General features: G+C 35.8%; 2 protein-coding genes and 1 long non-coding RNA gene across 7 annotated transcripts; 1 reads left to right on the top strand and 2 right to left on the bottom strand.

Annotated features, from left to right (window-relative positions):
• Nucleotides 1-991: 991 nt before the first annotated feature.
• Nucleotides 992-4,261, bottom strand: LOC112288947 (phospho-2-dehydro-3-deoxyheptonate aldolase 2, chloroplastic). 5 transcript variants are annotated; one of them, XM_024533725.3, is made up of 3 exons: nt 3,815-4,261; nt 3,050-3,276; nt 992-2,920 (listed from the first exon to the last, which is right to left on the bottom strand). In XM_024533725.3, exons 2-3 carry the CDS (start codon nt 3,225-3,227, stop codon nt 1,500-1,502), a joined length of 1,599 nt encoding a protein of 532 aa, XP_024389493.1. In that variant the 5' UTR covers nt 3,228-3,276; nt 3,815-4,261; the 3' UTR covers nt 992-1,499. The 5 variants fall into 5 exon arrangements, with proteins under 5 accessions (XP_024389493.1, XP_024389497.1, XP_024389492.1 ...); XM_024533729.3 differs by having other exon boundaries at nt 4,141-4,250; XM_024533724.3 differs by having other exon boundaries at nt 3,649-4,236.
• A 4,828-nt stretch (nt 4,262-9,089) lies between these two features.
• Nucleotides 9,090-11,202, bottom strand: LOC149988114 (uncharacterized). Its single transcript, XR_016505325.1, has 2 exons — nt 10,892-11,202; nt 9,090-10,396 (listed from the first exon to the last, which is right to left on the bottom strand). It is a non-coding gene; the product is annotated as an uncharacterized LOC149988114 (long non-coding RNA).
• Nucleotides 11,203-13,289: 2,087 nt separating this feature from the next.
• On the top strand, nt 13,290-18,060 carry LOC112289034 (glucose-1-phosphate adenylyltransferase large subunit 3, chloroplastic/amyloplastic). The gene is made up of 13 exons (XM_024533947.3): nt 13,290-13,733; nt 14,221-14,334; nt 14,534-14,797; nt 14,913-14,996; nt 15,175-15,230; nt 15,564-15,657; nt 15,817-15,929; nt 16,169-16,241; nt 16,450-16,530; nt 16,664-16,750; nt 17,044-17,148; nt 17,302-17,469; nt 17,612-18,060. Exons 1-13 carry the CDS (start codon nt 13,455-13,457, stop codon nt 17,711-17,713), a joined length of 1,620 nt encoding a protein of 539 aa, XP_024389715.1. The 5' UTR covers nt 13,290-13,454; the 3' UTR covers nt 17,714-18,060.
• The last annotated feature ends 8,811 nt before the right edge of the window (nt 18,061-26,871 follow it).

Below are 26,871 nucleotides of genomic sequence, written 5' to 3'. Positions count from 1 at the left end.
TTTTTCTAAACAAAATAGATGGCAAAACCGAGCAAAATAAATAGATAAAAATATTTCATCAAATCTCTATCCATTTCTCCCAGATTCTGGTACTCGAACAATGGACAAGATGAGACCAAAAGAGAATCACAATTGACTGGAAAAAAATGGTCCATTTCAGCCAGGCATTGTCTTCATTCAAACCCACATTGGTTAGCTTTTTCTACTAACCTTTTTTCTTTCTTTGTTTTGTTTTGCCCACAAAAAGCTACTCTGAATATGCCTCAAGATCTAAGCAAGAAAAAAAAATCAGTATGTTTAGTATTCTTTTCTATTTCAAATGATGTCGATTCACCCTTCATTGCGATTCCAAAACTGCCACTCTTTGTAAGCGAAGCATTGCAAAATTTGCCCATTGGTCACCCTAGTTTCCGTGGAGAGGGCAGGAATCTCCGCTATTCACAGGTAAAATATTCCCAACATTCATGTGTGCCCACATGTGTGTATTCAAGGACACATGCACAGAGTACAAGAGCCAGAATATTGAATATAGAAAACTTTCTTATTCCAAATTAGTAAGAAGATTGAAATTGTAGTGCATACAGAATGCGACAACGATAATATCACAAATCATCCAGAGCCTGAACAATGACCATCAATTCAACTATAATAAGCTCAACGCATTAGTCGACAAAAAAAAACATGGCAATGAACTTAAAGTAAGATGCATGAAATTGTTGCAAACGATGCGAAGATATGGTGGGCTCTCTCCCAGAACAAAAATTAGTGGAAAAAAACAGCAAAAATATAAATCCAAACGGTATTCTTAACGCAAATCACCACCGATTCTCAGCGATTCGTTAGCAACCTGATGAAGCAACTAGTTTCGGTTCATGCTCTGTCGAGATCCGAGAAGGCGGATGACCTGTGATCCGGAGCCTCTGCTGATGCATAATTCTGTAAACACAGAGAAGTTCCGTACTACGAAGCCTGTGAGATGTTGAGACATGAGTGCATAAAACAAGTATCTCTTCTATACAAAACTTTGGGAGCTACTACAACAATACACCGAAGAGATCATCGAGGTACGCACATGGTCGATAAGTTATTTGAGTTTTCTATGAACTATAAGTAAGGCTCATGATGTAGGTAAACAGCATGACAGCTCTGAAATGCCGACGACCAAGGAGCAACATGAAACCCATCAATTGCTGGAGTGAAAACTGAAATATTACAGCTTCTGGAAACCTACCCAACTCCGTGCAAACATTTTAGTTTGCCTACATTCAGTCTAAGTAATATAAATCAAACCAATTCGGCTTCTGTGGATCATCCTCACCTCTTAGGAGGGCGTTTTCTCTCAAAGTGGAGTATCAAAATTCAGCTGCATGTCCATTATAGCCGTCATCTTCACGTCGCAGTATGGAACAATTAGCTTGAGTCTCGTTTAATTCTCATCACACGTCCTTTTTTCAGAATCCAGCTGGAAATTTGCGCAAAGGAAGAAGCTCTAATGCTCTCTAGAGCACGCCGCTGAGCTGAGAAGAAATGCTCTCCACAAGGGTGTTGTTGGGTCCCGAAAGTCGTCTCCTCCGAAGACGCTCGGCAATGATGAAGGAAAGCTCCAGCGCCTGGGATGCGTTCAGACGAGGATCGCAGTGTGTGTGGTAACGCGAGCTTAGATCTTCGAATGTCAAGTTATTGCCTCCACCGACACATTCTGTTACGTTCTGGCCCGTCATTTCAAGGTGAATACCTCCGGCGTGAGTGCCCTCCTGCTCGTGGACGTCGAAGAAGGCCTTCACCTCCTCCAAGATGGCGTCGAATGGGCGAGTTTTGAGACCTGAAGGAGCCTTAATGGTGTTGCCGTGCATGGGGTCATTTACCCAAGTGACGATGCTTCCAGCCTGACGAACTGCACGCACCAGAGCGGGGAACTTCTCCCTGAGCTTGGAAGCGCCCATGCGCACGACCACAGTGAGCCTGCCGGGCTTGTTCTCTGGGTTGAGAATGTTGCACAAAGTAACCAAGTCTTCAGGTTTCATCTTGTCACTTATCTTGACTCCCAAGGGGTTAGCAACGCCACGGAGAAATTCAATGTGAGCGCCGTCAAGCTGGCGAGTGCGCTCACCGATCCAGAGCATGTGCGCGGAGCAGTCGTACCATAAGCCCGTGGTGGAGTCCTCCCGGGTGAGAGCTTGCTCGTAAGGGAGCAGGAGGCACTCATGAGAGGTCCAGAATTGGGTGGAGGTCATCACAGGATGGTCAAGGGTGAGTCCACAAGCGGTCATGAAACCCAAGGCCTCGTCAACTCTGTGAGCAAGCTCCCGGTATTTGTCGCCTTGCTCACTGTTCGCTGCGAAGTCTAAGTTCCATTGCGCAGTTCGCTGCATTGCGGCAAACCCTCCCGTAGCAAAAGCACGCAATAAGTTCAGGGTTGCGGCTGCCTGGCTGTAGGCTCGCACCATGCGCGACGGGTCCGGGACGCGAGCCTCCAATGTTGGCAGATCCGCGTTGATGTTGTCGCCTCGGTAACTGGGAAGCTCCAGACCGTTAACAGTTTCCGTATCTGCCGATCTCGGCTTGGCGAACTGACCCGCCATTCTTCCGACCTTGACAACAGGCATTTGACCTCCGAACATGAGCACCACGCTCATCTGCAGAAGCACCCGGAATGTGTCCCTGATGTTGTTAGCATTGAACTCTTTGAAGCTCTCTGCGCAATCTCCGCCTTGAAGCAGGAAGGCCTTGCCAAGGGCTGCTTCCCCAAGGCGCTCTTCCAAGCTTCGTGCCTCTCCAGCAAACACGAGAGGAGGAAAGGCGCCAAGGACCTTTTCTGTCTCAGCAAGCTTCTCAGCATCTGGGTAGTTTGGCTGCTGCAGCGCAACTTTGTTTCTCCAGCTGTTAGGGGACCAATCCTTCGTGGTGCCTGGCAAATAATCTGTAAAAAAGGCGATCCTCAAGTAAGAATCGAATATTCCGTCAGGCATGCTACTGAAAAAGATGTGTATAGACAATTGCTACAGAGTACCTTGCAGAAATCGTTATTAGAAAACCTCAAAATGTTTACCCTTGTTTAAATTCGTTTTCGGGTATTCCACGGTTTCGACACCCTTTGCACCTCCATTTGCGAGTGTAGCATTGATTTGCACCCGGCGACTCACGCTCGTGCTTCGGTTGATACCACTGGGATTTGCAGACAGGATCTCTACCCGAGGGGTGACGAGGACCCGGCTGACGAGAGCCATGGTGTTGCCAAAGAAGGGAAAAAGAAAATCTGCTACAAAGCTTTACTGCCTGCGCAATCACAACTGAAAAGTCGTCAGGACAGCACCAAATCCAAACTTCCATTGCAACATGGACATGTAAGTAACGAGGACCTAACCGCCATATCTAAATTCGTAATTTTTGAAGACTGGTATTTAAGTGCGAAGTTCCATACTGACAACGAACGCAACCAGAAAAACAGAAATTCAAAGACAATGTGATTACATGCGAAGAATCTTGACAAGACAATAAATTGAGATTGAAGAGAGTAAACTGAGGGATAAACTTTACAAGAAGAGAAACAACATCAGCTAGAACACTGCTTGGACACTATGTTTGAACATTGAACAGAACAGAATGGACTCATGTGAGCCGGTGTAGAGCGAAGAGTCAATCCAGTACCGCAAAATCTTCTCAAAACTTAGCAATGTTCTCTAGTCACTGCGATCGCAAAATTATTTCTCTGCACTAATCCACAAAGAGAGAGGGCAAAATTAAGGGACGCCTCTCGCAACGTGCAACGCAGACACCAAAACCACCCCCCCCCCCTAACAAATCCTTCCCTCACCACTATCTCCTCCTCCTGTCGCTACTCAAAACGTCCTGCAACCGCAACGAACAGTACGGATCACTTCCAAGTCGTCCAATGGTGGCGGCGCCGCATCTCTCCCCGCAACACACGCGCTTTGCGAACAAAGAGACCATGAAACCACGAGGAGAGATTTTCTAATATCCACCTCACTTCACCCCTGCTACACAACAAAAACGCAGCGAATTCGGCCGCGAAACCACGACCCACCTCCCTTAAACCCTTACACTCCTAAACCCCTAAACCCAATTAGCACACCCCCATAAAGTAACCATAATATCTACCTCTAGAGCAAAGAAACCCACCAGCTTGCTACAAAACGGGACTCACTTTCGAGCAATGTGTGCGAAAATCTAGGCAAGCTGGGGCACTGCACCACACAAGAGATGTCTGACTGCGTCATTCTGTTATTCACGTGTGTTGCCTTCTCGTCTAGGTGAAATCCTAACCCTAAATCTACGTTCTCTACACTCCACTGCATAATTGCATGGTATCATTGTGTTGTTTGTGTTTATATGTCAAATTGTAATCTCATATTTTGTACAACCACATTATATCTCATTTGCGTAAGTTAGATGAGGCAGATGTGAATTAGGAGGTCTTTTTACACAGGAGACAAAGTGAGAGGGACATAATTTTTAAATTCTTTAATTGGTTGAAAATAAAGAAGTGTCAACATAGTAGGTTTAGTACTTAGAAAAATTTGACTAAAGGCCTTCAAAGAAAAAGATGGAATGGAATCACAAGATTTAAAGTTGTGGCGTCTTACATTGTATCCTAAGTATTAAAAATTAAAATAAATTAAAATTAAAAAATCATATGCTCTAATAAAAACTAGACACAAATTGAAATGAAATGTAATCAAGTCAGATATGATTGGGTTGCAATGTGGCAAAGAATGGAGTCTATAATCAAAGAAAAAATAAATTATGACTGAAAGCAATCTAATATAGAAGGTAAATTGTAATTAAATGCTAGTAGCAAAAACAATTTTAAAAAACCAAGAATAAACAATAATCATGATTTAAATTAGATAAAAGTAAGAAACAAGCACATTAAGAAGAAATTAATAACAAAAAACAAGCGCCATGTGAAGAAGTTGAAGATGATTAAAAATTATGATTAGACACACCATGGATAAATCAATATAATATATTGAGAGGAGGTTGAGGGAATAAAATAAATATAATAAGAAACAATTGATGGCAAAAAATTTCAAAATGAAGAGAATAAGTTGAAGGCAAATACTAAACATAACTACAAGAAGTTCTAAACAAACAAAAAGCAATTTTAGAAGAAGTTAAGAATGAACAATAAGTACAATTACAAGAGGTTAAGGATAAACATTAAAGAGAGAAAAAAATAAATAAAAAATGAATAATTAAAGAAGGAATAGGAAAAAAAAATTAAAACAATAGGTAAACAAAAAATTAAAAAACTAACATTTTAAATCTAAAAATGCTAATAATCTAACAATTAGCAATAAAAATAATGTGTAGAAGCTTAAAATAACAACAACAAATGAAAATAGGAGAAATTATTGATAAGGCCTAAAATGATATATAAGTGAGTACATCAAAAAAGAATTAGAATGTAAATTACTTTAAATTAGTGTAAGAAAAGTTACAATAATGTGGAAAAAATAGCAAGCATAAATCAAATCAGTATGATAAAATAAAAATTTAATAAAGCCCAAATAGAATTAGATTTTAGAAAAATAATTAAGGATTAAAGTTATGAAAATTTTAAAAATTAAAACCTAAAAGATTGAAATAAAAAAGAGTAACCAAGATCCAAAAGATGCAAATATTAGTAATTATAATACTAAGAAAAAAAGTAAGAATAAAAAAAAATTAAAAAAAGAAGAAATAACTAAAGGGCATATAAACATGTAAACCATAAGAAGACCAAATTAATAAAATAATCAAAGAAGTACACCAAGTTGAAGTAAAAAATATAAGTGTTATAGTATTTTTATTGACTGGATTTTAGATATGGTTTTGGCTACATTTATTAACTATATTGTATCCTTTTTTCACACAAGCAAGCCGTGGTTTTTATTAGATTTTATAGTGACAATTTTTCATTATCATTTGTTCTTCTACACTTTTAAGAATTTCTTATCTACCAATTTTTTTAAATTGACAACTTCCTTGTGCACTTCATATGAATAGTTTTTTATGATAAACTTATTTTTTATTATTCATTATTTTTGTACTTATATCTAATTCTTGAAATTTAGATATATTTTTTTACATATAGAATTTTTTAGTTTAAAATTTAAACAATGTTAATAAATACTTTAAAAAAGATTTTGAAAAAATTAAATAGTGTTGTGGGCTTGAAATGTAAACAATTTCTTTAAAAGTAACTAAATCCAAATATAAAATATTATAAATTTTTAAATTATTAATTTTAATAAATAAGCAATCAAATAAAATTTGGTTATTTATTATTAAGTATTTTAAGAATATTATTATCCAAATTATAATTCAATTTTTAAAATTACTCTTGATTTCAAATATATATATATATATATATATATATATACCTATGTGTTTTTATAAAAAAAATTAAATAGATATTGACCATCATTCGAATCATCAATAAAAGAATAAAATGATTAATGAAGATTACGTAATACTGAATAATAATATTTTTATTTTTAAATTAAAAAATTTAAACTTTAAATTCTATGTTTTTAAGAATATTTATCATGTTTATGTTATTAATAATATTTATTTATATCTTTTTCAAAGAGAAGATATAATATCATATATATGATTTCCTAAAATACTTTCATATCTTTTAAAAAATAAATATAATCTATTCATAACTTATAATTCAGTTAATATTTATATTACAAGTTAGTATTGGAAGATTAGCTAATAATTCTTTGTAAAAGACTTGAATTAGTTTGTAAAAGACTTGAATCTAGCTTAAATTGTTTTTTTTAAAGAATAATTTTAAAAATTAATCATTAGATAACTGAAAATGTTAAACAACAAAATTATTTTAAGATAGTAGTTGTTTTGTATTATTTACAATTTCTACATAAAAACACTCATTCATAAAAGATCTTCACATCTGATACGTCCTAAATTTGTTAGATTGGAAAAAACTGAATTAAATTTTCTTTAAAATCTAATTTAACAATTTTACTATTTTATTATCTTACTTTTTTCATTTCTTCTTGTAAATATTGACTTTAACCTAAAGCACAATGAATTTAACCTATAGCACAATGAATTTTAAATGTTAATATAACATTCAAGTCTTTAGATAAAAAAGTAGAAAAATTAAAATGCATAATTATTCATTTTTTCATGTTTAATCGAAAAATTATTGCATTGAATTTTGATTTTTATTATTATTATTTTTAAATGGTATTAACAAAACAATATCTAAACTTGTATGCTCTAAAACACAACAAGATCAAAAGATTCAAAAGAATCATAGTTTATTTCTACTTCAAAACGTATAGTACATGTAAATATATATTCTGGTGATGTTTTGTTATTATTATTATTATTATTATTATTATTATGTAGATACAAAAGTTACAAATGAATTTCAATTTCCTATCAAAATTTATGGCATAAGTAGTTCACAATAAAATGCATGGTCTATTTTTAAAATATTAAAAAATAATATGTATTATTTTCTGAAAATAATTAATGTAAAATATTTTTATAATTCATTATGTGTCATAATATGGACTGTAAAATAAGATTTTAATTTTATTAAAAGCTTTAACATAGATATGTATCTATTTACATTTAAAAATGTATTATATCTATTTATGGTTTTCTACATATATAAGTTATTTTTGTTAATGATATACTTTTAACAGAACATTCTAAAAGTATATCGATCTTCAAATAGTTGTACAGAAAACTTTGGATTAACTATTTCCTACGTAACCAAAGTAAAAAATAAACTATGGTAGAAATAAATTGATCACTATTTCTTAATTTTTCATCTCATCCTAATTTATTTCAACATGAAAAATAGTTTCACTTTTGAATTTCGGTGTGTTAATATTTTCAAGGAAATATCATTTTTTGATCATTTTTGTGCACAAACTAGTTCTTTGAAGAGTTTATAACATGAGGTTATATTACTACATTCCAAATATCATGTCTACAGTCTTATTGTTTCTACTAAAATTTATTTATTTTTAAGTGTAATGTAACTGTAATATTTCTTATTTACTACTTTATAATTTTTATTTTGTGATATGTCTGAGGAAAATAAAATCGGTTATTTGACCTTTTGCTACAGATTTCCACAACTCAAAATTCTGAATTCTTTAAAATACACTGTAAAGTTTTAAAAAGTCATACAATAAAATTTGATTTAAAAAAAAATAAAAATAAAAATAAAAATAGAAAGAAAGAAAGAAAGAAAGAAAGAAAGACAGTTTACTCTCTACAAGACTTAGATTTTTTAATACCAAATTATTACCAATATTTATCTGCTCATTATATTACTATGTGTATTTGTAGAAATTAAATTATATAATTTTTAATATGTGTTTGTATGTATTTAATCAGCATACTTCACAACAATCTAAACAAATTTTAATTTTTAAGTTTAAAATTCTCTTTTTAGGATAATTAAAAAAAATTAATTGCAAAGATAAAAACAAAAAAATAATTAAATTAACTCAATGATTCAAAAAAATAAAAATAAAATCATAAACTTAATTAATTCAAAAAATACAAGTTTTTATAACATATATTTTTAAAGTTATTATCTTATAAAATAAAATGTAGAATAGTTATATTAAAATAACATAATTAATATATATATATATATATATATATATATATATAAAAAGATATTATAACCAAGACTTGACTATATCTAATATAACACGTTTTTCACATTTATAAATTCCATGTAAAAAAATGAAGAAAATTAATTAATAATATTTTAATTTCTTTTTCTATTATTTTTAGTATATTTTATTTAAACCAATAGAATGATAAGAATGAGTGTGTATTTTTTATGAATATGTGTTTAGATACAAATGGTATCAGAAATTTTAAGATTATAGTACATAAAATGTACATTACAATTATATGTGTATATATATATATAAACTTTTAAAAAGTATTCTATGCTTAAATTTTGATTCTAAAAAAAAAAAAAATATAATATTTTTTACTATCTAACTAAATTTGTTAATGAAATAAAATAAAATAAGAATTTTAATTATTTGAAAACTAATGAAATTGGAGTTGATTAATTTTATTTTAATTTTGTAGCATTATTCAAACATCTTTACACAAATGTAATTGTTTTCCATTCTTTTCTACTAAAATGTCTTGGGAACCATAAGAGCTTTAATAATCTTAACCATAAAGTTAATTATATGATTTTTTTTCAAAATTATATATTTTTAGTTCTTACATAGCTCTTGAACTACATTTAGAAATTTATAAAAATAAGATTTACAAAAAGTATTTAAATAAAAACGTGTCGTTTTTTTATCACATATATTTGAACATGATTAGTTTTAAATATAAAGTTCACACATAAAATCAATCAAATCTGGTTAGAATCTATAAGTATTTTATGATATCTCTTAATAATACGTGCGTGTGTATATATGTAATTGTTTTCATATCATATCTTGATGTTACATTTAATATTTAAGATTTTGAATCTTTTACACTATATTTCCAAACAATCATATATTTATATTGCTAAGTTTCAACATAAAACCACTTCACATAGTAAATAAATAAGTTTTATGTGATTATTGAAAATAATTTATTGAATATTTTTTATAATATTAAAATCCAATTTTTTTTTTTTTATTTTATTATTTTATATTTTTGTAATTCTCAACAATTTTTTTTTTCTAAAGCTATTTCATTATATATATATATATATATTTCCAATCATTTTATTTTAGATAATTTATTTTTTTCATATTTTTTAAAGCTAAATCTAATAAATTTCACCTTAAGACATTAATAGTACAAACATTATTTATATTATAAAAATTAAGATGGCAAACATATTTATAATGTTATCATAGATATTTTATTGATTAAGTAATATACAAACTTTACATTACCATTGTCCTATACCAACCTAACTTTATTAAAAATCATATAAGAAATGAACCTTGTGCATTGTAATAAATATATAGTTACATTTATTAAGTGAAGGTGGAAAGAATGTCATAGATTTCATTCATTACATCAATTATTGTGAGTGAAATGTGTCTTACATATCCAATAGAACTTAATAAAGCTCTTTTTGCCAATCATCACAATCTACTTTACACTATAAATAATGGTACCTTACATTGAAATTCACTGATTGGCTAAAGTTTTCAGCATGTCCTTGAAATTTGTTAAATGGATGAATTTTTGAGCAAGGGGAGCAGTTACTGATCAATAAAAATTAGAGAATCAAAACAATTCTGCTAAAGTTGTTTACAAAATTCCAGAAAGGGAGTTTTATTCTGGAATGCATATTTGATTTTGAATGTGCATTAACAAGTTTGCAATATTTCATTTTTTATTCTGAATTCTATTTGACCTGGAATGACAAACGAAATCTCTTCAATAATTAGGATTAAAAAAATTAAACATTTACCAATTTTACTGTTGCTATACGAAAAAATATATTTTGATGTTATTTCATTATGATACCAACAGTTTAATGTTGACCAATATTGAGCAATATTCATATATCAATTGCTCATGCAATATATCAAAATTTGTTGAACATTATATATATATATATATATATATATATAATTCAATCATCCAGCTTGCTATTTGATTGCTTTCATTATTTATTTATAGAATTTTACTATATAATTTTTTTTGCCATTTTTGCATGTATAATTTTCTTTTATTATTAAAAAAAAATTCTATTCATATTTGATATTAAAAACACATTGATGTTATTAGTCTTATTACAGTCATGTATGTAACCAAACCTTGTGTGAAGAATAACCCAAGTATATATTACACAAATGTGCCTAAAACTTTGTCAAGTTATTTTATATGATAGATATGTGAAGTTTACCTCAATGCCAACACATCTTGTACTCATTGCCACTTGCACATCCAACAAATTAAAAATAACAATGACAAATTCCACATAGAAAAATCAAACAACAAAATTCTTTATAAAAGAAAAACAAAAAACAAAAAACAAAAAAGTGCACAGAAAGTAAGGAAATAACGGCAAGGACGCAAAAGAGAGAAGTAACGGAAGTCTATTTTTCAGTTGCATAGAAAGATCCACCAAAATGTCGAGAAACCAAAATATATGGCCACAAGTATCTGCCACATATCCATCTCCAGCCTATGGTGTGGCCAGGGAAGCCCTGCCCACGCTGGCATATGGCACCCATCACCGACCCCTTCGGTTTGGAGGCACAAGGAAGAAGCTTCTCGAAGGATCTCCTACACAAACGGCTTCCTCCTCCAGACATATTTATCATTCATTCTCGTATCAGCACGTTTATTCATCCAACAGAACAGATAGTAATGCATGGCTCCTTTGGTGGGGCAACTTTGGATGCGCAATCTCCTTTGCGAAGGAGCATGGCCTGGGTGCCATGGGACGGGAATAGAATATCCCCCATTTGGGGTGGTCGGTTTTAGGCCCTCCTTGGGGATTGGACGTCAGCCCCTCCCTCTCCCCTCCACCTCAACCTCCACCTCAACCTCCACCTCAGCTTTTCAGGGATGGCCTATGTGGTCCCCACCACTTGGCCCGGTCCAGCTGGCCCGACCATCTGCCACCGTCAATTCCCGCCCTGGTCACTGTTCCCGTCTGCCCCTCCTCTTGGGCAGCACGTTTAGGGTTAAGGGTACCTTCTCTGCACCTTCTTCACTCCTTCGTATTACTTTCTTTTTTCCTCAGTGGTGGAGATGCTTCTTGTGTCTTTCGTTTTATTGGAAGTCCTTTTTAACATCCTTATTATTATTATTTCAAATTTCGGTGTTTGAATGTAGTTGGAGGGTTTGTGAACTTCTTAAACACCTTGTTTAGGACCATAATGTTTTGTATTATAGCATATGAATCAAACATGATATTTTTTAAAAAATACAAACAAATAAATAAACAAATGGAAGCACAAATTAGTGTTTCCTCAAATCTATGTGAAGAAGAAAAAATAACAACTTTTTTTTTCTAAATATTGAAAAATATACACATCATATCCGAGAGTCTTTTTTGGGTTTTTACAAATCAAAGTCCAAAGTTATGAGATTGTCGGCAATAAAGATAAGAAAAAAGAAGAAGTATTATCTAATCATAACGTTTAAAACATTTAATTGATTTCTATGAGAAACCACTATTTCAGTAATCGTTTTCAATAATTAATTATTTTTTTTACCATATAAATATCCCACATTTTCCAAGACAAATTTTAAAAAGTACCAAAGTAAAAGGTTCCCTCGCACTCGAAGTGCAAAGCGAAAGCTATATTCCACGCGCAGAATGTCCTCGTCTTTGGAGTTTTCCGCCTCATTCCCTGCAAGGGCATTACGAGATGGAATGGTCCCACAGTCGACACCATTATGGGAACGCGGTGAAAGGGGTAACCGTGAGAGTAACCCAAAGGCGTGCATGACATCAGCAACCGTGGCCGCTCCGCGCGACGCGTCGTCCTCGCGGTGAATAATTCTCGATTCTGGAGAAGAAGAAGAAGAAGAAAATAAAAAGAATACTTCAAATCTGGGTTTGAATACTCATTTCCTGCCCGAAATGGCTGATCGAGCTTCCCAATCTGCAAAAATTACAAAACGTTACGAAGACAAACTATCCGGAAACAGGCAACGCCGTTGACAGGCGTCTTCTTCTTCTTCTTCTTCATCCTCGGCAGCAATTCTAATCCATTCAGAATCTCCTTCTCGTGTATTTGGTCGATTCCACAACGAGTTTATCTGCAGATTCATGATTTCCTACTGTGGTAGTTGTGGAGAGTAAACGACGGAGACAGTTTGAGGGAAAGGCAAAGGCATGGATCCGGGAGGTTGGGTTGTCGAAAGTGACTCAGGTAGCTGGGGATCCCTGACCGTCGAAACCTTGCGCAACGTCGATGCAGCTCGTGTGATTGATGACTGCCTCGCTGACTCTGACTCAGCTTTCAAATTTGGGTTTTGGTTGGAAGCCTGGTTTGGGAAATCGGGGGAGGGAGGAATTCGTTTGCAACCACAGGAGCCACCCTACTCCTCTGCCCACCACGAAATGGAAGAATCCCCCCCCTCTCTCTCGCCTTTCGAGTTCTGGTGAATGCTTCCAGAGGGGCTTTGATTCGTCGTCGAATTTCTTCACTACGAAGGGCCATCATTACCAACCAGTACGCCGCCCCCTCTCCCGGCCAATCGCCTACAACTTTCCTAGATGCTGCCTCCCCTACCTCACCCGGATATTTCTTTACTACTTGATTTCCAGCAGCAGTCGTGATCTCGGAGCAGTCGCTTCATTGATCGAATTCCTCCAATGCAACGTGCTGGAATGGTAATGTAGGAGAGGTTTGGATTTGTACGTCCAACTGCGACGTTTCGAGTGGAGGGAGCAGTAGTTGGAGTTTAATTAGTGCTTGGTTGCTTGGAGAATTAGCCCTTCTCGCGAGATGGCGGCTACGATGGCGTGCGTGTCCACTAGCTGCTGCTCCATTACGAGTTCTCGGGACAGTTATGGACGCCAAGGGCAGCAGCAGCAGCAGGGAGGCCAGGGTGCGGCCCCAGCTTCGCCTCCATTTCGGTCTGGCTTTTCCGGGGAGAAACTTGCAGCGTCACTGAAAGCTCAGGCGTGGTTGCCAGTTGCTCCCCTCAAGCAGCGGAAAGATTCCAAGGGCCCTCTCTCGGTCTCGTCCGTCTTGATGGAGCCCCGACCTCTTGAAGACACCATTGTAAGTATTGTCTTAATACGCTGATTTCTGCATACATTCGAGCTTGTTCGGCCTCCGACATGAGATTACGCGGAGCTTTTGCTGAAGATCGAATTATGTTTTTTTTTATATATTTTTTTTATCAACTACCATCTTTGTCGCCCACTAGAATGTTGTCCATCGGCGTGTAGTGCCCCTAACCGTAGTCTAATAGTTGATCACTTCTGTCTTTGGAGGGGTTGCATTTTCGCTCAACGCCCCTGCTCAAGTCCAGTTCCCATCTGTCAATGTTAGCACTCCAATGTTTTCGTTAGTGTGGTGCCATTGCTTGTGTGATTGTACCACGAAACAAGCGGTGATGGATTGGTGTCAGTCTTTCCTTCGTGTTCAAGTTTAATTGGGAATGTATGAAATCAGAATGGCGATTGCCATTCTACAATTCTTGGTCGGGGCAGAGGTAGACTTCAGGCGTTCAGATACTGAAATGGGTTGTGTGCGTGGCTTCCAGGTTAACACTGGGGAGGCCACGCGAGTTGATCCGAGAACAGTTCTTTCAATTATCCTCGGAGGTGGTGCGGGAACGCGCCTGTATCCCCTCACTAAGAGACGCGCTAAGCCCGCCGTAAGCTTCTCCCTCATTCAAGAGTCTGTGTTGGCAGTGCACTATTCTAAGCCCCTACGATTAATAATATGTTTGTTGTTATCAGAATCAAAACGAATGAAATCCTGTGTTAATTATACCATCAAACGTGCAACATAATTGTTCTCCAGTACTGGTGTGAATGCCAGTTGGGTGAGTCCTATGCGTCTCTGTATTGCAGGTGCCTATCGGAGGTGCGTACCGATTGATCGATGTACCCATGAGCAATTGCATCAACAGTGGCATTAACAAAGTCTTTATCCTTACTCAATTCAATTCCACTTCTCTCAACCGTCATCTCGCACGCACCTACAACTTCGGCAAGATTAATTTTGGAGACGGATTTGTAGAGGTCTTGGCAGCTACCCAGACTCCAGGTGATAAGGGAGCTGAGTGGTTTCAAGGGACAGCTGACGCCGTTCGGCAGTACTTGTGGTTGCTTGAGGTATCACCCAGCATTTTAATCTTAATCTAGTTTCAAAACGTTCACTTCATGCACTTGGAAAGCCTGAATTTATCGCTTGTACGTATCTTACAGGCTCGTCTGTTGAATGTTTCAGGATGCCAAGAATAAGGTTGTGGAAGACGTAGTAATTTTATCCGGAGACCATTTGTACCGTATGGACTACATGGACTTTGTTCAGGTAAATCCTCAGTCCCGTGTTCAATTTTGTTGTCATTGAACTCATAGCTACAAATAACTCTGGTTGTTCACCGCTAGTCATCTGAATTTGTACTCAAGTTTTTTCAAATGAAGATCTCAAGAGGCGTGTGATTTGGTAGCAAGGTTCCTCACAGTGTCTTGTTTTACGCATTTGACAGAAGCACAGGGACAGTGGTGCTGATATCACAATCTCTTGCGTGCCAATGGACGACAGGTATACTTAACATTCCTGGTTTGGAGTTACAACGGTTTCTGTATAAGTTTTGTTGGCGAAAGTACCTGCCTTGAGTATGTAATAACACGCTGGGCTTCTGGATTAAAATTAGCGTGTTTACTCACTCTGTCCTGTTTTTCTCGCGTGTAAATGTAAAGCTCTCCTTCACGATTCCCAATTTTTTTCTCAAGTGAACCCGTGAGAGATTACTACCACAGTTAGTATTCAGGGTATGACGTTTCCATTTCGTATTAGGATCTGAAAACTTAATTCAATTAATTTGTGACTTGACAACTCATTACTGAATTTCTTTGTTAACTATCTGCATTGCAGTCGTGCTTCAGACTACGGGCTGATGAAGATTGATGATGAAGGACGAGTTCTGTATTTTAGTGAGAAGCCAAAGGGTAACGATCTGAAGAACATGGTGAGTCTTTATCCGACTAGCACCACCTCACAAATCTATCTATTCAAGTTTTTCTTTTCATGTTGTTTCGCAGCCTTCAAAATCAGTAAGTTATAGTGTATGAGCCATCTTATTCTTGAGATGCCTAAGTTTAGTAACCAGAGAGTTGATCGTTTGCAGCAAGTTGATACAACAGTTTTGGGACTGTCCCCCGAAGAAGCTGTGGAGAAGCCCTATATTGCATCTATGGGCATATACGTGTTCAAGAAGGACGTTCTCATGAAACTTTTAAGGTATGCTACAGTTTTCTGACAATAATCTTAACCCAGGTTGATTTTAAGCTTCGATTTAGTATTACTTGATTGGTTAGTTTCTTAATGAACTGCATTATAGACGGTCTTAGAGGGTTTCAACTTCTTGGACTCTGAGATGAACTAAGTACAAAATCAGTAATCCTGACCGCGATAACATGACTAATTATAAGAAATGAACCATTGGATCCCTTTGATTTAGACTTGTCTGGACACTGCAGGTGGAGATATCCAACTGCCAACGACTTCGGATCAGAGATCATTCCCGCATCAGCCAAGGAGTTTAATGTTCAGGTATCCCTTTGTTAACCTTATCCTCTCCCAAGAACATCAGATTTTCCTTCACAAAGGATGTTATTAATTTGAAGAAATCCTGCTCGGATGTATAATACGTTAAATCTTCCAACCTTCAGATTTATAGAAGATTCTAGATCTTCTTGAGACGTTACTATTCTAGTTCAAAAGTGTGAGATGCAATAACTCATTAATACTGTTTGTGCAGGCGTACTTGTTTAATGACTATTGGGAAGATATTGGAACCATTAAGTCCTTCTTTGATGCCAATTTAGCTCTCACTGCTCAGGTATGGCACCTTTGTTTTATAAAAATATGCTTGGTCAGTGATTTGAGTACTGGGTCTGCTTTGTAGGACATGAAGGATTATTATTCTCCATGTGGAGTTCTAAAATGTTTTCTTCTCTGTTGTCTTCCTGCAGCCACCCCAGTTCAGCTTCTACGACGCTGCCAAACCTATCTTTACGTCACCACGATATCTTCCCCCAACCTCAATAGAACAATGCATGGTAAGCATGAAGGAAATATAACTGAATGTCTAGTGTGCTACTAATCCTGCAACTAGGAATATCTGTGTGAAAATTACTTCTCCTATGTACAAGTTTATTACCTTCGGAAACCAGTAGCAGTGTATTGTCAATAATTTTTAGATAGTGTCGAATTAAACCGTTTGAATATAATTTGTTTTGTAGACAAGGTGGTTTTATTATTCGTCACTGGACCCTCTAGATTCGATAGCATCTAATACAGTTCCTAATCCAGCACTGAGAGTTCTAATTCTGACTGAACTGTAAACTTTCAGATTAAGGATTCAATTGTCTCGCACGGATGCTTCCTAAAAAATTGCAGTGTAGAGCATTCAATTGTCGGAGTTCGATCTCGTCTGGAGTTTGGCTCCGTCTTGAAGGTGAGAGACATGCTTTGGACATTGATGCACATCGCCTTCCTCCGATTCGCAGGCTAGTGTGTGTTGATTGCCCTACATGAACGCACCTTCTATCAAATTGCAGCAGTCTTAAGTGCCTCATGAAAACTATTAATTGGAACGCTTGGTTGTCAGGACACAATGATGATGGGGGCTGATTACTACGAGACAGAGGATGAAGTAGCTGCGATGTTGAAGAATGGAAAGATCCCCTTGGGAGTTGGTGAAAACTCTAGAATCAGCAACTGCATTATAGACAAGAACGCCAGGGTCGGAAAGAACGTCATCATCGCAAACACTGATGTAAGCACATGCTGAAACTCCAATCGCAGTTCTACCCAGTTGGAAATTTGTTGGTTTTAGTTGTCGATGTCGGGTAATATCGAATCACTTCAAATGAAAATCCTTAGAAGATGAAGAGTGCCATTTGTTTGGATTGATGCAGAACGTTCAAGAATCTGCAAGGCCAGAGCTTGGTTTCTACATCAAAACCGGAGTGACGGTGATTGAGAAAAACGGCATTATCAGGGATGGAACCGTGATCTAAATCTGGGAATAAGGACAGGGGCGTTGATTTTACCAAGATGAAGAACACACCATGTATCTTAGTAAACACCCAATTTTTTCTCTTTTAGCTCCACTAATCAACCTGATACCAAAACACATTCATTTTGTAGCTTACTTACCTGTAGGAAGATGACAGCGTAATTTTTTAATCTTTTTAATCTTTTTATTCTGGAAATCGTATCGGGGTGAAGTGGTTTCTGAACAAAGCGTGGTGATGATACTTAGTAACAACGGGAAGACCAGGTGACATAGTAGTAGAATACGCATTTGTAACATTGGCCATACAATATTTCTGTCAAAGCATTTTAATTTAGCCACACACTTCAATAGTTTGTTTCAAATCGTTCAATGGGCATCTGTTGGTCATTTTGCAACCCCCCGTCAAAGTAACGTACCGCAGCTCTCTCCACTTCTGACTAATTCAATACATTTATATCCAATCCGTGTAACCATTGTAAATCCCATATATTCCTTAAACACAAAAAGCACAATCGTCACCTATCAACAAACGAAATCCACTACCGAAAAAATTCTAAATTACAGTTTTCGAATGCATCCACATTTTTCGTGAAGAAACCCAACATTTCAATACGTAGGTCATAGCACCAGCACCTTCTACATGTTCCGCACACAATGCTGTTCCGAATTGGAATAGTAGAAACTGTCCGAAGAGAGACGAATAATGCAATGTAGACAGCAAAATAATGTAGTAAAGTCCTCATATTAATGGCGCTACTGGCAGTGTAACGAAGAGGACTAGTTTCAAGCTGTTCTGGGATCACAACTGCGAGACAATATTGAACGCACCGCGTCGATGCAAGCGAGTTTATCTGCGACTCAACTCGAGGACGAAACCGCTGCAGGATTCCAATTCTGTCGGCGACGGTGTCGGCACCCACAGAAGCGAAACGAGACTTTAAAGTTATAGTGTTTACTTTTTTCTCGGAAACGTAAAACAAAAAAAGGTGATTGGTATCTATTACAGGTCATCACTTTGCAAGTGTCCCAAAAGATTTTGTGAGAAAAATAAATTAAAATGTTGGTCGCTTTTGCAACTACTCTTTCATTATGGAAAAGTGAGAGTGGTTCGTGAGAGAACGTATTTATGGAAGTATTGGATATGCATATATACCCACATATCTATCTATCTATCTCTTTTAAACTTTTAAAAAAATCAAACTTATTGTTTATAAATAAACCATCACTTGTAAACACTGTTAAGTTTTAATCATATTATTAATACGTATTCAACTATACTAGATATATATATATATATATATATATATATATATTTTATCTTTACAACATGCAAAGTTAAACGCTAAATCTACTGCTATTTTATTTTAATATTATTTAGCTGTAGAAATCACTATGAAAATGTATTTTATAAATGTCCTTCAGCTTAAGCTTTCGAATGTAGATAACTCAACTACTGAGATGAACATTTTTTGAGGTAATTAAATTTTTAAATAAATATTTCAATTATTTTAAAGTTATAAAAATATATACACATTTTAATTTGAAATAATGTTTTTTGAGGCACATATGCATGTATTGAATTTCTAAAGTAAAAGCTATATTGGTTTTTAAAGAAATATATATAATTTTCCATATATTAAAAAAATTAATAATAAGGTTTATTTTTTATTTTTTTTAAAAATCTTTAGGTTCCTAAATCAAAAAATTAAATTTTATAAAACACAATTTAGATTAAAAAAAATAACAAAATCTATTTCTAAAAAGACAACAGATGCATTGTAATGCCAAAGCAATTATAAAACTTTTATTATTTCAAATATAGTATAGAATGAATATATACATAGAGTATAAAGATTTAGGTATGAATCTTTAACAATTCTACATGAGAGCCACAATGTGCTTCATAAATTTTATTTATATTAGAAAATAAATTTATTTTAATTTATTTTTAAATTTATAGTATTTTTTAATAAACCAAAAACTTATTTTTTCTATACATTATTTAGTACTGTTTATAGTTCAATTCAAAAACTTGTTTAAAAGATAATTGTTTATTTTTTCAAAAAGTACTTTATCAGCTTAAATAATATTAAGAACTTCTATATAGGCCCAAGTTATTTTATTTTTTAATTTACAAGATAGTAACACCTAAACACATCTAATTATATAAGTTAAAGTAAAGTGCATCATATAATAGTTTATTTATAAATAAAAATGGCATGTAGAATAAACACTTAAATAGATTTTATTATTGGCTTCAATCAAACTAGTCGTACTTAAATTAAATGTTATCTCGTGACCAATTTCCTAAAGGTGATGTTTAATTAAAAATCTTTTTATTTTTTTTAAATAAAAAAATAAATTTTATATTGATAATAATTTAAATTATATATTTTTAAACTTCAAAAGAAAGTAAGAATATTAGGCTATGGTACTTGTGCTAGTCAAGTACAATATAATATACAAGGTCTTAGATCCAATTTCTAATATTAATATTATTTCTTATAACTTTTTATAATATTCTTTTGAACCAAATATAACTATTTTATTTTTTTAGAAACTATTTTTTTTCATTTGAATTTATTACACATAGATAAATAAGGCATGTAGGCATGCCAAAAGATTTAAGACTTACTTGAATATCCATTAAGGGTGCCTATCTACATGACACCCTTATTATATTCAAACTTAAGACTTGTCTTATCTTAGAACAACCAAAAGATTGATCTTTAGCTTTTTTACAAAAATTCTTTATCTCTTTTAAATAATATTACAAAATCTTAGTATACAAATAAAATGGTTGTGGATTAGTGTCACGGACACAGACTTGAGATCTAACAAGAAGTTCAAGAAGAACTGGCAAGAACTAGATTAATCAGATGAATACAAGAACAACACTAGAGAGGTGAGCTAGAGCTCCAAGAGATGTGTTGTCGAGACTGAAGAACTCTTCAGCCTCGATTCCAATATATACTCCTATTTAGGAAGCTTCTCAAGCAACTTCTACTAACTAGGAAGCTTCTAGAAGGTTCCAGAGACTTGCTTCTAGAAGGTTCTAGAAACTTGCCTCTAGAAGGTTCTAAGGACTATGTCCCTAACATCTTCTACTAACTAGGAAGCTTCTAAAAGGTTCCAGAGACTTGCTTCTAGAAGGTTCTAGAAACTTGTCTCAAGAAAGTTCTAAGGACTATGTCTCTAACATCACCCCCTCCTTTAGCTTCGAGGTCTCTGAGAAGTAATGTCGTTGTTAATCAGTACCAACGCAAGAAAATGAAGATCTGTCACATAAAGTCTGCTATGAATTCCAACTGTTGTTCACGAGGCAAGTGGTTCATCGGCCCTTGAAGCCAATGGTGGTGGCCCACGCCTTCCACTTCTAACGAAGCATGAACTTCAGTGTCCTCATTGTGAAATTGTCATGCAAACACGCCTTCTGGCTGACGATAGTAAGCAAGCTCGAACTCAAATACAATCATCAATGATCGGTTACTCGGTATCCTCCATCGTCGTTGTGGTGTAGGTAGTTCTTCATCTTGGGATCGCCTTCGTGAGCTAGTTGGTTGAGATAATCTGGCTGGCATAGTATCTATCTCTTGGCTATCCATATCAAAAGACCAAACTATGGCTACTGAAAAAATTCTACTTTATCTTGGAGAAAATAACTACATCAACTATGAATTTTGGTGGTGCTTTCCCCCTTTCTTATATTCTTGGGTGAGCAAGCTTCAAAAGGAAGCTATCGTCAAACCGGCTTAGATTTATGAGGATGTTGTTGATGAAACTCCTGTACCTTTTGCGGCGCATTGGCGAGATTTTCAGCTGGCTCCCACGTTTACTCATTAATGTGGTAACCGCACCAATGAACAAGATATTTCAACTTGTCCCACCTTTGCCGTGAATCCAATACCTTTTCAACCTCGTATTCCTCGTGGTTCTCAATCTCAATACTAGGTGGCGGACATTGCACTCTTCCAGAAAAAGACAACTCTCGATAAGGCTCCAACAGAGAAACATGAAAGACTGGATGTACTTTCATAGAAGCCGGTAATTCCAGACGGTATGCCACTAAATTGATTTGCTTCTAGATGATAAATGGTCCCAATCTTCGATAGTCCAACTTATCACATGGTCGCTTGGTCTTGATATTCCGTCGAAGAAGCCATGCTTTATTTCCAATTTTGAAAGTAGGTGCTTGATTCCGAAATCTATCTGCAGATGCCTTGTAGGATTCTTGAGTGGATTGTAATTGAAGCTTAAACGTATTTTGAAGCTCTGATAGTTGTTTCGCAAATCCTTCACCTGCTGGATTTTTATTTGTTGACGGACTCAATAAATCAAGCTTCGGATGATATTCATAGTTGGAAAAGAATGGTGTATATTGAGTCGACGCATGGAGGGTGTTGTTATATGTAAACTCGGCTAGCGATAGATATGTGGTCCAATCGTCTTGTTGATAGTTGATGCTGCATCGTAAGTATTGTTCCAAGACTTGGTTCACCCGTTCCGTTTGGCTGTGAGTTTGAGGATGGAAAGTCGAAGAAAGCTTGATATCCACCTTCAGTATATCAAAGAGAGATCTCCAAAACTTTGATACGAATTGAGTTCCTCGATTTGATATGATATCATGTAGTAGTCCATGACATCGATACACATTATCGAGAAAGAGCCTTGTTGTGACTTCACTGGACGATGTCTTTTTGCAAGGGACAAAGTACGCCATCTTTGTAAGCCGATCTACCACGACAAAGATGCTGTCAAATGAGTTTGATGATGGCAGGTCCATGATGAAGTCCATGGAAACTGAAGACCATGGTCGACGTAGAATCGGCAATGGTTGTAGAAGTCCATAAGGGCGATGCCGAGGATTCTTGGATCTTGAATAGATGTCGCAGGAGAGGACAAAATCTTTCACATCCTTCTACATTTGGGGCCACCAAAAATCTTGAGAAATAAGCTCCAAGGTCTTGTTGAATCCAAAATGTCTCGCAACTGGAAAATCATGGCGAGATTGAAGAACTCGGAGTCGAGCTGGTCCTTTTGGGATATACAACCTCTCTTCAAAGTATAAAAGATCTCCCTCCACCTTGAACTTGTCGTCATTGGCACGCTGCTTGATATCAATGGCTACTGAATCTTCAATGGTCACGGCATGTACCTGATTCAGGAAGTCAGCATCAATTGGTACAATAGTAGCGTGAAGCCGAAATTGCTCTGACTTCAACAACGTCGTACATTGTTGATCAAACACTGCTTCTCTAGCCTTTGGTATAAGATACGATCTCCTCGATGAGGCATCAGATAGTCCTTGCTACTTTTGAGGTCGATAAGTGATAACAAAATCAAACCTAGATATCGACATACTCCACCAAGCTTGACGTTGATTTAGAACTCGAGCCGACATGAAATACTCCAAATTCTTATGATGTGTGTATACGATCACTGGGTGTACAGATCCTTCAAGAAAGTGATGCCATTCTTGGAAAGAATCCACTATAGCAAGAAGTTCCTTATCATAGATCTTATAATTGATTTCAGCAATAGAGAACTTTCGAGAATAGAATGCAATCGGATGGAGCTTCTTGTCTTCTTCCATTTGTAAAAGTACAGCTCCCAAAGCAAAATCCGAAGCATCAGTTTCTAAATAAAAGGCCTTTGTAAAGTGTGGATGTACGAAGATTGGAGCCGTAGTAAATGTCGTCTTCAAGTCTTGAAACGCCTTCTTCGCTGGAGCTCTCTATTCTAGCTTATCTTTGCATGACAATCGAGTGAGAGGAGCAACAACTTAAGAGTAATTCTTGATGAAGATCTGATAGAAGTTGACAAAATCAAGAAAGCATTATACGTCTCTAACCGTCTTCGAAACCTCTCAAGATACGATTGCTTCCACCTTCTTGGGGTCCATCTTCAAGCCTTCCGTAGTCGCAACGAACCCCAAAAACTCTCTATTTGGTGAAATAAACACTTTTCCAACTTGGCATATAGTCCTTGCTCGCATAGTTTCTCCAAGACCAAATGAACGTGCTTTTCATGTTCTTCCTCATTTTTGGAGAATATCAGAATATCATCCAAATAGATGACAACAAAATCGTCAAGGTGCTCTCAAAAAATGTCATTCATCATATGTTAAAAGACCGCTGGAGCATTGGTAAGACTAAAGAGCATGACATTATACTCAAAATGGCCATACCTTGTACGGAACGCTGTCTTCCACTCATCTCCTTCCTTGAATCGTACGAGGTTGTAAGCTCGTCTTAGATCAATTTTTGTAAAGATCCTTGCACGTCCAAGTTGTTCTAAGAGACCAGAAATGAAGGGTAACGGGTAACGATTCTTCTTTGTTACCTTGTTGAGGCCTGGATAGTCCACGCACATTCGCAACAAGTCATCTTTCTTCTTCACAAATAAGATGAGTGCTCCAGCTGACGATTTTGAATGATGGATGAAGTTCTTGGCTAGATTCTCGTCGATATACTTCTGCAACTCCGCCAACTCCGTTTGCGATAGATTGTAGATTGGACCAAAAGGCGGTTGTGCTCCTTCCTCCAAGTCTATGGCGCAATCATATGGTCAGTGTTCCTGTAGCATGTCGGCATTCTTCTTTTGAAACATGTCTTTAAAATCCTTATATTGCTCAGGTATACTTGCTGTCGAGATCTTCTCCCCGGTAGTTGGAGCCACATAAATGACAAACACTCTGCCTTCCTTGGATGATCTTATAAACGCTCTTGCTCCAATGAATAAGGATTTCTCTATTCGGAGTTTTCTACTAGGCTTGCTCTTTGGTGGTTTTGTAGGAAAGGTCATCTTCCGCAACTTCCAATCTATGGATGGATTATGCTTTTCCAACCAGGAAAGACCAAGAATAACAGGATTTGATGGGGTTCTAATAATATTGAAAATAATATGACTACTATGGCCCTTAAACGTCACTTCTATAGGTTCTGATTCATGGGTGACACTACTAGACAATAAAGGTCGTCAATCTATGACCTCCACGTGAACAAGTTTGGATTTTTGTACTAAAGGGATCTTATGACGCTTCGCAAATTCTTCGTCTAAGAAACAAGCAGATGCTCATGAATCTAATAATGCTAAGGTTCTTAGTTTTTGAAGGCCAATAAGCAAAGGAATTGTAAAGCAAAGGGCAGGTTGAGCGGAAAGAAAGGAACTTGGTTGTTGTTGCGATATTTCACTGTCCAGCTGCACAGTTCCTATTGTGGCTGGGCATCCTTGTTTTCCTGAACAAACGCGCCCCTAGTCCTGACAATACGTCGATTTTGCTTCTTGGGGCAGTTTCTAACTTTGTGGCCTTCTTCACAACAATACAAGCATAGACCTTCCTCCATACGCCATTTTTTTTTTCTAGAGTAAGGGATTTGAGACGTACCGCATCAATTTACATGTCTTCTATCTCTGAATGTGAATTCACGCTGCTTGTCGACATAGTTGGGACGTGACGAACTGTATGTTGTCTTGAATGTTGATCTTGGCGGCGCTAGAATAGGCGGTTATTGCACTTCACAGCTTGGCTAATAGCTTCGTTGAGCGTTTGTGGATCAGGAAGAGTTAACAGCAAATCCTTCACATCACCCCTTAAATCCCAATAGAATTGACTCATCAACGCTTCTTTGTTCCAATTGATGTCGCATGCTAATTGCCTGAAGTCCGATGCATAGACTGATGTAGAGCGCATCCCTTGTCATAGTGACCGGATCTTTGTTGTAGCCCATCGAACCTTGTCGTGTTCACCAAATGCTTCCGCAAACGCCTCCAAAAAGGTTTCAAAGTTGTTTAGTATGGATGATCGTTTCTCAATCAGAGGAGCAAACCATGATATAGCTTGCCCTATAAGTAAGGTTCCAACAAGCCCAACACGTGACTCCTCCGTTGGATAGCGTTTGGGTTGTAAAACTGTTATCAACTTCATTTGGTTGACGAATCCTCGAAACTTGGAACACGTACCATCAAACTTGTTCGAAAGGCTAACTCGGGGCTCCTTATGTTGTAGAACCAGCAGTGCTTGTCGAACTTGAGGCAAAGTTGCTTCTCCAAGTGCAGAAGTTTGAGGCTGGTGCAACCTAGATTGTGCCATCCCAGATGCTCCATCGTTATAAAGCCTTGCCATGATTCCTTCAATCTCTACAGTTCTTTGCGATAACGTAGCGAGGGCATTCATGATAGCATACAACTTGGACTCCAAACTTTTTGTCATACTAATATTTTGGCCCCTGGCTATTCTAAGAGAAGGACAGAAATGACTCTACAAGAAGACAATATTGGTTTAGAGGAGGGTACTTCGCAACCTCTAAAATGCTAGTACACTTCCAAGCAGAGGGGTAATCCACACTCTAACGAGGAAGAAACTAGCTCTGATAACTGAGGTGAGTGCAATCTCGACAAACTGTCACGGACACAGAAATACAAACTCGAGATCTAACAAGAAGTTCAAGAAGAACTAGCAAGAACTAGATTAATCAGATGAATACAAGAACAACACCAGAGAGGTGAGCTAGAGCTCTAAGAGATGTGTTGTCGAGATTGAAGAACTCTTGAACCTCGATTCCAATATATACTCCTATTTAGGAAGCTTCTCAAGCAACTTCTACTAACTAGGAAGCTTCTAGAAGGTTCTAGAGACTTGCTTCTAGAAGGTTCTAGAAACTTGCCTCTAGAAAGTTCTAAGGACTATGTCTCTAACAATTAGTGAACAATATAATTCTTTTTTATCAATTGATAAAAAATAATTATCACTTATATTTTTAATAGTATGTTAAAAAAAACTATTCAAATTTATTATAATATTATAATATCTATTATATATAATGTATAGTATTAAAACATTAAATTAATATATATAAAAATATTAGAATGTAAGAATAAATAGGCATATTGATTAATTTTAAATCCTAATTTCTACCAAACGAAAGAAAAATGTACCATCATACATAAATCTATTTATTGATTAAAATGTGATTGATTTGTATTTATATATAATTTTTTTAGTTATATATTATTATTCTAAAAAATATATTTATTCGAATAGATATGTTTTGAATAAATATAAGTGTGTATATTTTAAATATTAAAATATTTACCTTATTATTATATTTTTATTTTTAGTTATATATTTTTATATAGAACATAAATTTATTTATATTC

Source organism: Physcomitrium patens, chromosome 11, assembly GCF_059467195.1.
Source record: "Physcomitrium patens ecotype Gransden chromosome 11, ASM5946719v1, whole genome shotgun sequence".
Lineage (NCBI taxonomy): Eukaryota > Viridiplantae > Streptophyta > Bryopsida > Funariales > Funariaceae > Physcomitrium > Physcomitrium patens.
Note: the sequence above shows the minus strand (reverse complement) of the source record. Positions and strands in the feature narration are given on the sequence as shown.